A 14,047-nucleotide genomic window follows, 5' to 3' on the forward strand; every position below is an offset into this window, starting at 1 on the left:
GTACACTGCGCTGTCAGTTAATTGCTTCGGCACATAGACGTCGCATTGCATTTTCTACAAATCTTGCACCTATTGTTTGCCTTACATATTTCAGCAGTATGGCGACACCTGGTACAGCGGAAATATCTATTTGCCTCGTTGAGCATCATTTTCATGATTTCAGAAGGCATTGTTTTCCTACAATCATCAGTATAATGAGTATGTGCAATCAGTATGTGCAAGAAAAATATGTAGAACTTTGCAGCTGTACTTTGAAAATTAAGCGTCCATTTCTGCTCTATACTTTCAGTTCTGTTTCTGTTGCTTTCTTTCATTTTTGTCAGTTCCTTTCTTCACTCTACGTCATCTTCTATATGTCAAATGCCTAAAATTATCTTCTTGACGTGAAGCCACATTCTGATCTTGTGTTGAAGATCTACTGATCGCTTCTCTTTTTTTTTTACTTGGAATCCAACGTATCTATCCACTGGCAAAGCTTTTTTCAGAATCGGAAGTAACATTCATTCATAGGACTCGCTTACAAGCCTAGGGATTGCAAACCACGTATGTGTTCTGGCGCCTTTTGTGGCAGCTTTCTTAAACAGTCATGGTAGTTGCAGCTTGCTACTGTATTCAAGTTAGTTTGTTTATTCATATGCATTTCTACCAACGCGTCATCGTTTCCGTACCGCTGCTTGAGTAGATCAAGGTCTTTCCACTAGTTGATGTCGGAAAATTGTAGTCCCTCCACAGCAGCTGCTGCTTTTCTGGTTAGTGAAGGTAGAAGGCACGTAAATTTCTGATTTCCGTACCTAAGTCCGCTCTTTCGTGTACACCTGTTTGAAATTTCCGCCAAAATTGCTGCCATTTCATTTCATCACCGTCACACTGTATTATTGCTAGCTTTGGTAGCTACACTATTACTGTTTGCTGCGGTTGCCTAGCTTCGTCATTAACGTTGTGTTGGTCACTCACTGTTTGCCGCACTTATTGCCGAGAAAGGTATGCGTTGATGCTGTGCAGAGCAGTTATTATCTTGAACTTGTACTCAGTGGTTTTCGCAAACTCCCAGTCAACAGTTTCGGGTGTTATGCACTGCTCCATCTGCTCGTCCGCAATCTTTAGCGAGTCGGAAATCTCTACTCAGGCTGGCTATGAGCGATATCGTTGCAGGATCTTGATTATCCTGCAGTTTCTTTTCAGCATGGCTCACTAGGTATATTAATTCCATTCTCAGCGTCTTCCGCCTTCTTCAAACTCACCTCTCTGTCCATCTTGAATAATTGAGGAAACTGCTGTTCGCGGCGAGACGTCATCTGTGTCTTAGTCGCACTCTGTGTCCGTGCCGCTCCTTGCTGTCGATGTCCCGTATCGCTGCCGTCGGTTCGCTCCCGGGCCTCCTCTTCGTCCGTCTTTCGTGGCCAGTTCCTCGTCCTTGTATTGCGTGGCCAGTCGAAAGAGGAGTGGCTGCAATGCTGATCACGGGACCACGTCGCAGAAACGAGACGAGGCGGCTGCGTTCGACGCGAACGAATTTGATATTCTTTTTTATTATTCTTTTTACAGCGCGCGGCTTTGGCACCCACAATCTTCTTCTTTTTCGTCCTGTCCGCTACCATGAGTTTTAATAGTTAGCGCATTGCGCTGCTGACCGACTTGACCTGAGGGAGCCTTCGGCTCCCCCTGGCCAGTTTCTCAGGACCAATAAAAGTTCTTGTCACTGTCACTGTCACTGCGCTGCTGTGCTGAGGTAACAGCGTTGGAAACCAAACATCGGACCAACGCGGGTCACTGAGTATGTGGCAATGCGTACATGAATGCCGCTCTTCAACCAACCTCCTTTATGCCGACATGTGTCTATGAAGATACGGGACTGGTTGGCACCGCAGTTCGAAGAAACTCGATCGTTGACGCCGATTTATAGCACTGGGTATGTGCCACTCGCACTGTGATGATCTTCAAAAAAAACTTCTTTGATGCCAACTGGGGTCACTGGGTGTGTGCCGCTCTTCAATGGACGTCTTTGAAGCCAAATTGGGTAACTAGGTATGTGCCACTCAAACTGTGGCGCTTTGCAATGACGCCAAGGAATGCCGTAATATTTTCCAACGCTGAACTCAATCGAAGCCGCGTCACAAAGAAAACACCCAGCATTAGCAGGTTGCGCCGCAAATGTACTTGGTATGTGCCGCTTTCAATGAACGCCTTTCACGCTATCGCTTTAACGAGCTGCCGCATGAATGCACTGGGTATCTACCACTGTTCAGTGAATTTCTCGCCAACTTGAGTTCACTAAGTACGCGCCACTGAGTGTGCGGCAAGCGAGCAAATAATTCAGAGGGTTCCCGGGTGCTATCGCGCCACGCTTCTCGCCTCGTAGGCGGTGCGCAAACTTCTCGTCAATGTCACTAGATGACCGAGCATGTCCAGAAAAAGGAGCCCGGTTGCCGCAAGACGCATTTTTCAGCATTCTCAAGCTCCGGCGTGCCATGCATTTTGGAAAACCACGCCGCCGCAAAGCCTGTGCGTGGTGTTTCTAGGGCAGCGCTCTTATGTGTTCTTAGGGAAGCACGTCATAGGAATCCCGCTGCAGTACTCGCCTCATACCTGACTCGTTTCGACGGTGGCAGTACGTTGTGCCGCTATAATCATTGATTCAATTCTAAATGCATTACTGTCAACAGTTATCGTGAAATGAGTTGCGCCGCTTTTTTTTTTCATATTTCATCCAAACCGATCCGAAATTTTCTGTTCAAGCTTACGTGTCTAATTTTACATAAAGGAATCTCGCCTTTTCGAGCGAAAGAAAGCCGTCAGTGCCTACACTTACCGTAGCTGGTGCACAATCATTGTTGGTGGCGGTGTGAAGCTTTTAAAAGGTCCATCGTAAGAATGGAGGAAGGGGGAGACAGCGGAAGGTGGGGGAGACACTTGACGCGGCACCTGTTCTTGACAGACGGAAAAGGCGAAATAGTGGCAGCGGCGTTGCCTATGCTGGGGGCGCTTTACCAGCGGGAATGCCGTTGAAGGGGGGCGGGCGGGAGGGGGAGGGAAGCGAGATGATTTCGTGCTGATGACCTAGGGCGGGGGGGGGTCTTTTCTTCTTTTTGTCGTGCCTCCAAAGCCATGGACATACACAGAAGATATGATGCCCTTCACGCGGTTTATATTACCCGTCGTATTCTAAATTAGCCATGACTCCACTAGCAGCCTTTTTCCCCTGTTTGTCTCTGTTTAAAGGATTTGGGTTTCATGGAAAGAAATCTTGTGGTTGGCGTCTTCGGAATGTTCGGCGACGGCGCTGCGTATTCGGTTGAATGTTCTGACGTCATTTTCATGGTGTCTGATTCTTTCTTTTAGATTTTTCGTTTCCCAGATGTACGACGCCGGACAGTCGGCACAGCTGATTTTAAGACGAAGCCTTGAGCTTTCTCATTTGGTGGACGGTCTTTTGGTTTAGGGATGAGGATATTCAAAGTGTTCATCCGTTTGTGCGTGACTTTGAGGCCTTATTTTTTTTTAATATTCGGCGGAGAGCTTCGCTGGTACCTTTGACGTACTGTATATGGACACTCGTTTCTATGGTCGGGGGAAGTCAACGGTTGGAGGTCTAATAGTTTGTTTCTTCTTTTTTCTTGTCGGTTGGTTTTTTGACTAAATTCCGTTGTATAGCCATTCCTTTTAAGCTCGTTGAGAACCATTCTCCTCTTTTTCTTTTGGTCTGATTCCAATGAACAATGAGCATCGGCTCTTTTGAATAAAGAATATACAACAGATGCCTTGTGGTTTGCCGGATGGTTGCATGCGAAGTGAAGGTAGCGGTCCGTGTGGGTTGGTTTTCGGTAGACTGAAAATTTTAGATTACCGTCGGCTCGTGCATCTTGCACATCTAGGAATGGTAGCGATCTGTTTTGTTCGCGCTCATGCGTGAACTGTAATATCAGGTTCTATGGAATTTAAATGGCTCTGCAGGTTTTCGACTTGCGACTCCTTCACGATGCAGAAGCAATCATCCACGTACCTGAGGAAAACTTTTGACTTCGCGGGAAAGGTACTCAGAGCTCTTTCCTCGATATTCTCCATAGTTAGGTTAGTCATGGTGACGGAAATCGAGGCCCCCATGGGAGTTGCTTTCACCTGCTTGTAGTAGCTGCCTCGGAAGGTGAAGTAGGTATCTGACAGGTACAGCTCGAGAAGGCGGCAGATCTCGTCTACACTCAAGGGGGCTCTCTCGTCGAGTGTATCGTCGCGTTCCAGGGCATCCCATGTTACGGATATAGCTAACTGAATGGCTACTCTGGTGAACAAAGAGATCACATCAAAAGAGACCAGGCATTCATCATCTTTGAGAAGTACATTTGATATGAGCTTGATGAAGTTCTCGGGGTTGCATACGTAGATGCTGTCATTCCGGTGAGGGGCGATATGACTCAGCCGATTTGGCCATCATCTCTCGCAAAAAAAGCTCAGGCCGACACCGCAATGAGACCGCCCATGGTCCTATGTGGTACCAGCAGCTATCGCGAGGTTTAGGCTTCGGTCGCTGGCGCAGTCCGCAGGTGGCCACTCGACTACTGAAGGCAAGTTTCATTGACGCTATACTGGGATTATCGCGTTCACAATTTTAAGGCATACAGTGTGTTCATGGACAAAGTAGGCGATACGATTTCAAAGCCGTTGAAGGCATACTGTACATATTTCCACAAAATACCGGAGTTTGAAAAGTGGCTTTGCGAATACCCAAGTAAATTTAGGTATTTAATTATTCGAGAACGCGGACAGTTTTATTTAAGAAAATAAGATAACTATTGTTGACAGTTATTGCACATAAAGCAGGCGGTAATTTGTTATGCAGCTAGATAACCTTAATTGTCGGGCGTATATTGACTGTATGTTTTCAAAGTCGCTGTTGCATGAAAAACACGAATGGTCAGTGAAAAAAACGTTAGCGGTGAGTCTCCTGTTGCAAGTAAGAACGAGATTCTTTTTAAGTAGTCGGTATTTCTCCGCACAGATTGACTTCAACGTCTGAAGTACTCGAGCGATACTTTGCTACCATTCCCCATCCTGCAGATGCCAGCAAAGTTCTGAAAAAAAAAAACAAAGTGACAGCGTTTTCGTTGCTGCGGTTGTGAGCTCGGAAGGTGGCGCCTAATAGCTGGGGAAATCTGAAGGAACGGAGTGGCTACTGTCAGGCACTAGCCAGCTCTCTGGATATCGGTTGTGGATTCCGCAAGCTAGCAGGGGTCATATTGCTTGCGGTCTGACTGAGCTTTCCGCTCAAGCTACAGCGATGTAAGTATAATGTGACAAAGTAATATAAACTCACTGGTAACGTACACAAGGGCCTCCATTTTTAGACAAGTTACATCACTTGTTCCAATATGATGTCTTTCTTTCTGATAACTGCTACCTATCCGGTATCTCAAAGCTTCTAATTATACCGTATTGGCTGTCCATTATTTATAATTTTTCAAAACGCAATTTTTTGTTACCTCATCAACGATATATTTTGTACCAATTTACCTCAATTACAACTTTTTTTTCAGTGGTTGAAGCGGCTTCTTGTACTAGCATTCGGCGTTAATTATGCAAAAACATTGAACGAAGATATCGTGGATAATGGAGGCCTGAATACGTCTTTTATGGTACGTTGCTTGTGCTACTTTTATTGTGTTTACTTGAGGCAGGGGCAATCTGCGTAGCATGACTTCTTTTTACTTATATATAAAACCACGTATTTGTTGCTGAATAGTGCTAACCTATATTTTCGAACCAAGGCACTTTTGTTTTCCAATCAGCATAGATTAAGACATAGCTAGAGTGCTTTAAGAAAATTTGACATCTGCAAGAAATGTTGTGGAAGAGTGTGGTGCTCTTTGCTGCAATATATACTGCATGGCTGTCGGGGTTCTTAAACTTCTATAATTGCACTAATATGTTCATTGGGTTTAAATCGAGATATTCTCTCTTTGCAGAATTGTGGCACATGTTGCACCTGTTAAATTATTTCTTGGCAGAGACAGAGAACCTTCGTTTATTCTTAAACACCCTTAAGTATTGCATATAGGGGGGCGGGGGTTATAGCAGTTGTGCTAACAGTGAGTATTTCCCTAATGAAAACTAAATTGTTGATACTTTGAAATTTGCAGTGCATCAGTTGAAAAGCGAAGGCGATGTTGTGTATCTTTACTTTTCATAGCGGGCACATATAGAGTTATAGCATGACCGTTTTTCCGATGTACGGAATTACTTTTCCGTAATACTGAGTTAGCGGTTGCTGGTAGCGACACCTTGTGACCTGCTTCGTCAAGCCACAGTGCCTTATGAACAAGATTTGGTGTCCTTTGAGTGTTCTGGTAAAAAAAGAAAGGTTACAATACTACCAATGCACTAAGTTATGTTATGGCACAACGCGAGCGAAATCAATGCAACCACAGTACACAGGCGGCGGACGAGACGATCAGTTAGGCTAGGCTGTTCTCACCCAGCAATAATGTGGCGGATCGACGAGTTCAACATTGAAGCACAGCGTTTCCGGTTTGCCAAGAGGACGCAGGCGGCTAGGCGGAATCTTCAGGGGAGAGGGGCAGGAGACCAGTACGTCCTGGCTAGTCCAGTTGTACGTAAGATCGGCCCCGTAGACCGACCGCGCAGGTTCTGCCAACAGGTGCAGTTGCCCTGAGGTCTCGCGGAAGAATTAACTAGTTGAAAAGTACACCAGACCGGTTCGGTGTATTCTGGTGTTCTCTTGTGTAAACACCAGCAGGGTCTGGTGTGTTCTTCTGATGTGCACACGAGACTTGCCTTGTGTGTTATGTGCGCACAACAGTGGCGTGGTGTGTTGTGTGCACACCAGAGCACTCTGGTGTGATCTGGTGTGCACACCAGAATGATTTAGCGCTGACTGGTGTGCACAGCAGACTGGTCTGGCCTGCATGCCACAGTAGTCTAGTGTTACTTGGTGTGGACATCACTGTGGCGTGGTGCTGTCTGGCTGCATGCCAGAGTGTTGTGGTGTAAATTTGGCTTTTGCGCACCAGACCCGCCTTGGTTTATAGAGGTCCTTTCTGCGTTTTTTTATGATTAGCTTTTAATGCTAAATTGGCTGCTATAAGCACAGCCATTATACTGAAATTTATTTATTTCCACATACTGTAGTTGAAGAAAAAACAGCGCAAAAGAGGCGAGGACGAAAATAGGACAGGTACATTGGACCGGCGTCTTTTCTTGTGGGTGTCTTCGTCTATGTTGCAATCTTTTTCCTCACGTATGTCACACCAACTCTCCAACATCAAGCTCCTGCTGCTTCAGACATACTGTAGCCGGAAGTGCGATTACGAGAATGGGGAGGGGAGTACAGATGACACACTTAGCAAATAAAAATGACGAAAACAATACCAAAACACAATGCAGTGCAAGATCAGAGGTTAAGAGTACAAGAGGAATTCAGCAGGTGAGAAAGAGCGAACATGACCGGGCAAAGTATTCCACAGTTCTATAGTGTGAACAGAAGCACTATTTAAGTTTCGAGGTGCGATGATGACAAGGATGCCTAAAGGCCTAAAGATTTATCTAAAGCCAGCCACTTCGGAAAATTCCACTGTTAACAAAATGAAATATGAGAAAGTTCTTAAGAATGCATCGTTAGAATTAGTTTCAAGCATTACAAGTCACTACAACACAAACGCAGATTCACCACGTAGGCAGGAGAAATTAATTAAACAAAACCTCACTTCGAAAGAGTAATTGGAAATACTTCGCTTTGAATCCGATAAGGTGTAAGCACGCTCAAAAATTTCAGCCAGGACATTTTCCCGCGACCATCTTGATTTTCACGACAACCGGCTGGGATCAAAACATGATACGCCTCCCATGCCAGCTCCATACCATAACAGATCTCTTAAAATGTATGTCACTTCAATCTTGCTCTTATCACTATTTCCTTCTCTCCCGACTGCTCGCAGGACATTGTTAACTTTCTGGATATAAGCGTTTCACTGTCGGGAGGGAGATTAACTACGAAACTTCAGAGGAAACCAGCGGACACCCACCAGTATTTGCATTTCTATAGCAGTCACGTCAGACACTGTAAGACAGGTATTCTGTACAGACAAGCCAACCAATTTAGGCGTATATGTTCGAACAAAGAAGATTTCAGCGGTAATTGTGCGCTAATGAAGGACGTCCTTCTGAAGCAGAAATACCCGTAGCTGATAATTGATGATACTGTAACCAGAGCTGGCAAGCTTAACCATGCCGACATACTTAAAGCCAAACCACCTAATTGTAAACAATGCATAAATTGAATCCTTCCCCACTCTGCGTTGGTGCCGAAGATTTCAGCTATTCTTAGAAAGCGCCATAACATTCTTGCACAAAGCGATCGTCTTAAGCGCATATTTGTAGAACCGCCCCGCGTCGTGTATATGAAAAATATAAAAATTTACGCAATATGTTTACAAGGTCCATCCTAAATCCTAGCCATGGCAAAGGCTGTATGCCTTACAGCAAATCACGTTGCCAGGTTTGTCCTTACATGAGGACTACACAGAAAGCAATCAGTACTGCGTCCAACTTCTCTTTTCAAATAAAAGGAAACTTTACATGTGACACCGCCAATGTCATCTACCTTCTTGACTGTGCGACTTGTAATCAACCGTGTATAAGTCAGACGGAGAAATCTTTCAGGATACAGTTTTAATAACCACAGGTAACACAGAAAATCCCTTTTGAACCTTCCCGTATCCAAACTTGTGTGCTATCCTGGTCACTTTTTCAATGACTTAAAAGCTCCAATATTGGAGTCAGACTTTCGCTCGCACCACGACCGGGAAATTCTAGAGTTATATTTTATCTATATGAAATACCACCGCATACGGTACTAATGAAATCACTAGGAAAATTACGTGCTTGGCCCTTTGATTAGAGCAATGTGGTTATAGCCGAAAGTAAATTCCTTGTTTATATAACTGCAACGCACGTAAACCGGTTTTGCTTTGTGCTGACACGTCCGCATATTCTTTCTTTTTTTCACTCTGGAACCTAGTGTCACATTCCCCCTTAGCACGGAATGTCTGTGGTAGAGTGTCGTCCTCTTAGCTTAAACGATGGTGGTCCCTCGAGACTGGGGAACGCGCTGCTTTAGGGGCAGCTCATCACAGCCACCCAGTTGCTTTACCCCTTTTTTCTCCCTTCCGCCACCGTAGAAACGTATTTTTTTCCCGCTTCTTCGATGGTGAGGAAAGCGCCTCCTCGTCCGTGACTCATCGCTGCCATCCATGTATTAGTCCCTCGTTAGAAAAAAAAAACATGTGTTTTAGTTCTTTATTTGCATATGTATATATTTGCCTTATGCTTTATTTGGAGCTACATGTCCTTTTCAACTAAATTTCCGACACTGTGGGAACGAATGTCATGTGTATTCCCATTCACTCCGATGAAGGCGGGACCACCGGTCGGAACGTCAGTAAAATAATAATATTTGTGTATTTAAACGTGTGAGCGTTTCTTTAATAATATTTTCTCCTGGTTGCGCGTAAACTCCTAATGGACTATATATATATGTATATATATATATATAGCTGTCCCAGCTATCACGCAGCACGATTTACCACGAGAAGGCGCGTGTCAAACGGTGGTGTTGATGAGAAGCGCTTCCCGTGGGCAGCGCGCATGCGAAGGGACACACCTGTAGCGCTGCACTGCCGATGCGGGCAGCATTACATGTGCAGCGTGCGTTGGAAAATGTGGCCCGACTATTACTGACTGAATGAACAAGCGTGGTGTGAGCGCGCACAAACAAACATGAATAGATCACACTGAATGACTGCAGACAACGACTGTCAAAACGCTGGCAGCAAGCGCATATATACGCCGCAGCAGCGGGCAAAGCTACGTGCGGTCTATCGCTTCAACAGAAGCTGAGCGGCGAACGCACAGTGCATAAAGGTCAGAGCCGTGTGGAGATAAGAGATGGTGCGGCGAGCGACGAGCGCGGTTGTTGGCGGAGGAAAAGTGCGCCCGCACGCCCCCCCCCCCCCCCCGCTCCCTCCGGCGCTGGCTTCCCGCTTCGTTGCTTGCGCGTGGGAGATTGAGTGCGTTCGATCTCCGTGATAGCGCGCGTCCCAGAAAAAGAGGCACGGCGTTACGCGAAGCAAACCTGGTGCGTATTGTTTCCAGTGCAGTGGAGTAGCCGCCAGCAATTTTTTGGTTACTGAGATTTAATTCGTTAATTGTGAATAATTATCTAACTCAAGAGGTAATGTCCTAATTATCAAAGTGTCAATGACAAAATTGTAGAGAAACATGAAAAACTCCCGATACAGCTTTCTGTTGCTCAATTCGTGGCACAAACGTGTTTTTCTGAGTGTGAAAGGAGCCCGCGAATGCACGTGTTTTTCTGAGTGTGAAAGGAGCCCGCGAATGCACGCAGAATTACCGTGTGACAGGCGGCTTGAGGAACTGTTATACTGTTAGTGCCTGTTATACTTCCTCGAGGAATGAAGCTCACCGTCTTTGATGGTGCCATCGGAAATTCTATCGCTGCCGTTGACGACGAAGAAGGTCAAACCCGCTTGGCCGTTGGCGAATGCAGTTGCTCCTACGAGTCGCAGATTATGAGCATGGTTAGTAAGAACCTACGGTCACACGAGCGGCAAAGATTGGTCGATCTATTGGAGAGACATGCTTCTGTGTTTGACTTCTGCGAAAAGGAGAAGCGACCATCTTTACCCTGTTCTCGAGCTCAGCACAGGATCGATACATGTTCTGCTCATCCGGTCCGGCAAAAACCTTACCGAGTGTCGTCATCGGAGCGGAAACTTATTGCCGAACAAGTTCAGGATATGCTGCAGAAGGGCGTTATTGAAGAATCGTGCAGCCCTTGGGCAGCACCTGTCATTTTGGTTAGGATTAAAGACGGCTCTTGGAGGTTTTGCATTGATTATAGACGATTAAACTCCCTCACCAAAAAAGATGTATATCCACTACCTCGGATAGACGATTGCATCGACTCTCTGTATTCGGCTTCCTACTTTTCTTCGCTAGATCTACGATCAGGGTATTGGCAGATCCCTATGCATCCTGCTGACAAGGAGACGACTGAATTCGTGACACCCGATGGACTATATCAATTTAATGTTATGTCTTTTGGGCTTTGCAATGACCCCGATACTTTCGACAGTTTTATTGACTTGATTCTGCGCGGTCTAAAATGGGAGGTACGTTTATGCTATCTAAATGACGTTGTCGTCTTCGGACGTACTGTCGAAGAGCATAACGCCCGTTTAAACCTCGTTTTAGACTGCGTCGAAAGGCCAGCTTGGTTTTGAGTTCTATGAAGTGCCGATTTCGCGAACGACAAACATTAGTCCTTCGTCACCTCGTTGACAAAGATGGTGTCAGGATAGACCCCAGAAAATAGAAGCAGTGCCTTTAAGCCACCTCAGTCACTGAAAGAACTCCGCAGCTTTTTGGGATTATGCTCCTACTTTAGACGGTTCGTGCCCAAATTCGCGGACATTGTTTAGCCATTGACAAGTGTCGTGCGAAAAGACAGCCGATACGAGTGGACACATGAATGCGATCGCAGCCTGCTCTGCCCTAGCCAGGAGTCCTGTCTCTGATGGAGGCCGCACAAGTGACGTGTCCGTCGTGATTAACTACCGTTGCGACGAAATGCGATGTGTGCACGTACTGGGCCGCGTCAACGAAAGTGACCGTGTGAGGCGACGCTTTTATCCTCCGGAGCAATGCCACAGCCCTAGCTCTGCGCCTGCTCGCATTGCGTTGTGGATGCACGTTTTTGGGAAAAGGAGCAACAATAATGTTGCCCCGCAGGTAATCTGACATTTCACATGTACGTTCCATAGCTACAGTGGAGCCGATTCCTAAGACCGCGAGAATCTCCCTCCCCGCAGGGGTGCTAAAGAGTCATGATACTCGAGCCGTTTCCTTAGTGTATTATGTACACATGTACGTTCCATAGCTACAGTGGAGCCGATTCCTAAGACCGCGAGAATCTCCCTCCCCGCAGGGGTGCTAGAGAGTCATGATACTTGAGCCGTTTCCTGAGTGTATTATGTACACCTAGTTGAAGAAGGCGATCCGTGATGACATTTATTGGTACTACTACCAATTTTTTTATGCTTTTACGGATGAGCGTGTCCAGTTTGTGCCTTTCAGAAGCGTACCACTTGTGCATTGCAGCAACGTAAATTATGTGACTCATTAGGAATGCGTGGAATAGCCGGAGGAGATTGTCCTCCTTTAGACCGCTCCTCTTGTTAGAGATTCTATTGATCAATCCAGTCATGCACTCCGTCTTGGTCATGATTTTTCTGAGCGTCGTGATGTTCACCTCCGGTAGACTCGATGAACATTCCCAGCACCTTTGTGGTGTCGACCCTAGGAATGCTCGCCCCGCTTTTGGTGTCTAGTTTTATGTCGACTTCGTCCAGGGGCTTCCAACCCCTGGGTTTATGACCTTTGCGGACCGGCCTCTAGAGAAGTAGCTCAGACTGGGTTGTCGAGCATCGTAGGCCTGTGCCATCGAGGAAGGTTTCAGTACGGTCGACTGCTTCTTGTAGGCTCGATTCCACTTCCCCTTCGCTGCCGCCGGTGCACCAGATGGTGATGTCATCGGCGTATATCGTGTGGTGAGCTCTTTCGATTCCCGACACAAATAACGACAGTTGCCTGAGGGCTAGGTTCAACAACAAGGGCGGTAGCACTGCCCCCTGAGGCGTGCCTTTGGGTCCGAGTGAATACCCTTCTGATTTGTGGTCTACAACCTTTAACGTGGCTTTGCGGTTCTCCAGGAATGATCTTACATAACTGTGAAAGGCTTGTCCCAAGTTAAGGTCCGAGATGGATTCCAGAATATGTCGGTGTGGTATGTTGTCGAAGGCCTTTTCTAGGTCAAGCCCGAGAATGCCCCGCACGTCTCTCGTACCTTGGTCTATGATTTGAGTCTTTATTAGTTTCATTGCATCTTGTGTCGATAGGCCTGGTCTGAAGCCCACCATGTTGTAGGGCAGGAGACCGCTCCGTTCGACGTGCTTAGTAATGCGATTGTGAATTACGTGTTCCGCTACCTTTCCTACGCAGTGTGTAAGGGTAATCGGTCTGACGTTGGATTGTTTGGAGCTTTGCCGGGCTTCGGAATGAGGATTACCAGAGCCTCTTTCCAACCTGGTGGGACTTCACCTGTCTGCCAGGCCTTGTTTATTTCTTCGGTGCGCCACGCTATGGAGTCGTCGTCAACGTTTCCAAGAGCCTTATTGGTGATTTGATCGGGCCCTGGCGCGGACCTGGCATGGAGGCAGTGTAGGGCCTCCCTGACCTCGTAGACTTTGAAGGGGGCGTCTAACTCGGGGCACGAAGCGCCCCTATACGTTGGGTAGTCGTTCGGGTTGGCCAAGCCCAGTGGGAGATAGCGACAGGCGAGGTTATCCCTACAAGTCTATCCCTTTCATACGGGACGGGGGATAGCCCCACGCTTCGTGCGGGGCGTTGCAGTGCCCTGCCACCAGTAACGGACACGCCTTGGCCCGGCTCACTGCCTTATTGATGATGTTGGTAAATCTCTGCTTATGATCGCTGGGCGAGCTGTATGTGTTGAGGATGAAGATGCTGTCTTTGAGGTACTTTCCAAGAATCATTTCAATGAGCAAATGCTCGACCTTGTTGGAGTTACAGCCAATGTCGTGTACAATAAAGGTGAACTGATTGGCTACCAGAGTACTGATGCCTCGTTTTCCTACCTCCTGACGTGTGTGTGTTGTGTAGCCGGGTATCGAGACCGCATTTATGAGGGTTTCGTGCAGTAGAATGAGGTGTCTTTTTTACTGTGGACCGGATGAATGGTTGGAGGATATTCTTTTTTTTTGGTTGGAAGCCTTTACAGTTCCATTGCCATTATTCCATGTTATTTTGGTGTACCGCCATGTTATGTGTTAGTGTTAGCACCTGTCTCGTGTCCTTGAATCATGCACAAGTTCGAGACTGCCGTCTCTAGCTTGTCGCACCTGGACACTAGGGTATGAATTGCTTCTACAACCTTGTC

General features: G+C 46.6%; 1 protein-coding gene across 6 annotated transcripts in view; it reads left to right on the forward strand.

Annotated features, from left to right (window-relative positions):
• Positions 1-14,047, forward strand: part of LOC125942970 (neprilysin-11-like) — a 633,184-nt gene that overhangs the window by 6,891 nt on the left and 612,246 nt on the right. For all 6 annotated transcript variants that reach the window (XM_049661262.1, XM_049661263.1, XM_049661261.1 and 3 more), the window contains exon 2: positions 5,529-5,627. In XM_049661262.1, coding sequence (XP_049517219.1) covers positions 5,529-5,627 — 99 coding nt within the window. The remainder of the gene's footprint in view (positions 1-5,528; positions 5,628-14,047) is intronic.

This window comes from Dermacentor silvarum, chromosome 2, assembly GCF_013339745.2.
Source record: "Dermacentor silvarum isolate Dsil-2018 chromosome 2, BIME_Dsil_1.4, whole genome shotgun sequence".
Classification (NCBI taxonomy): domain Eukaryota; kingdom Metazoa; phylum Arthropoda; class Arachnida; order Ixodida; family Ixodidae; genus Dermacentor; species Dermacentor silvarum.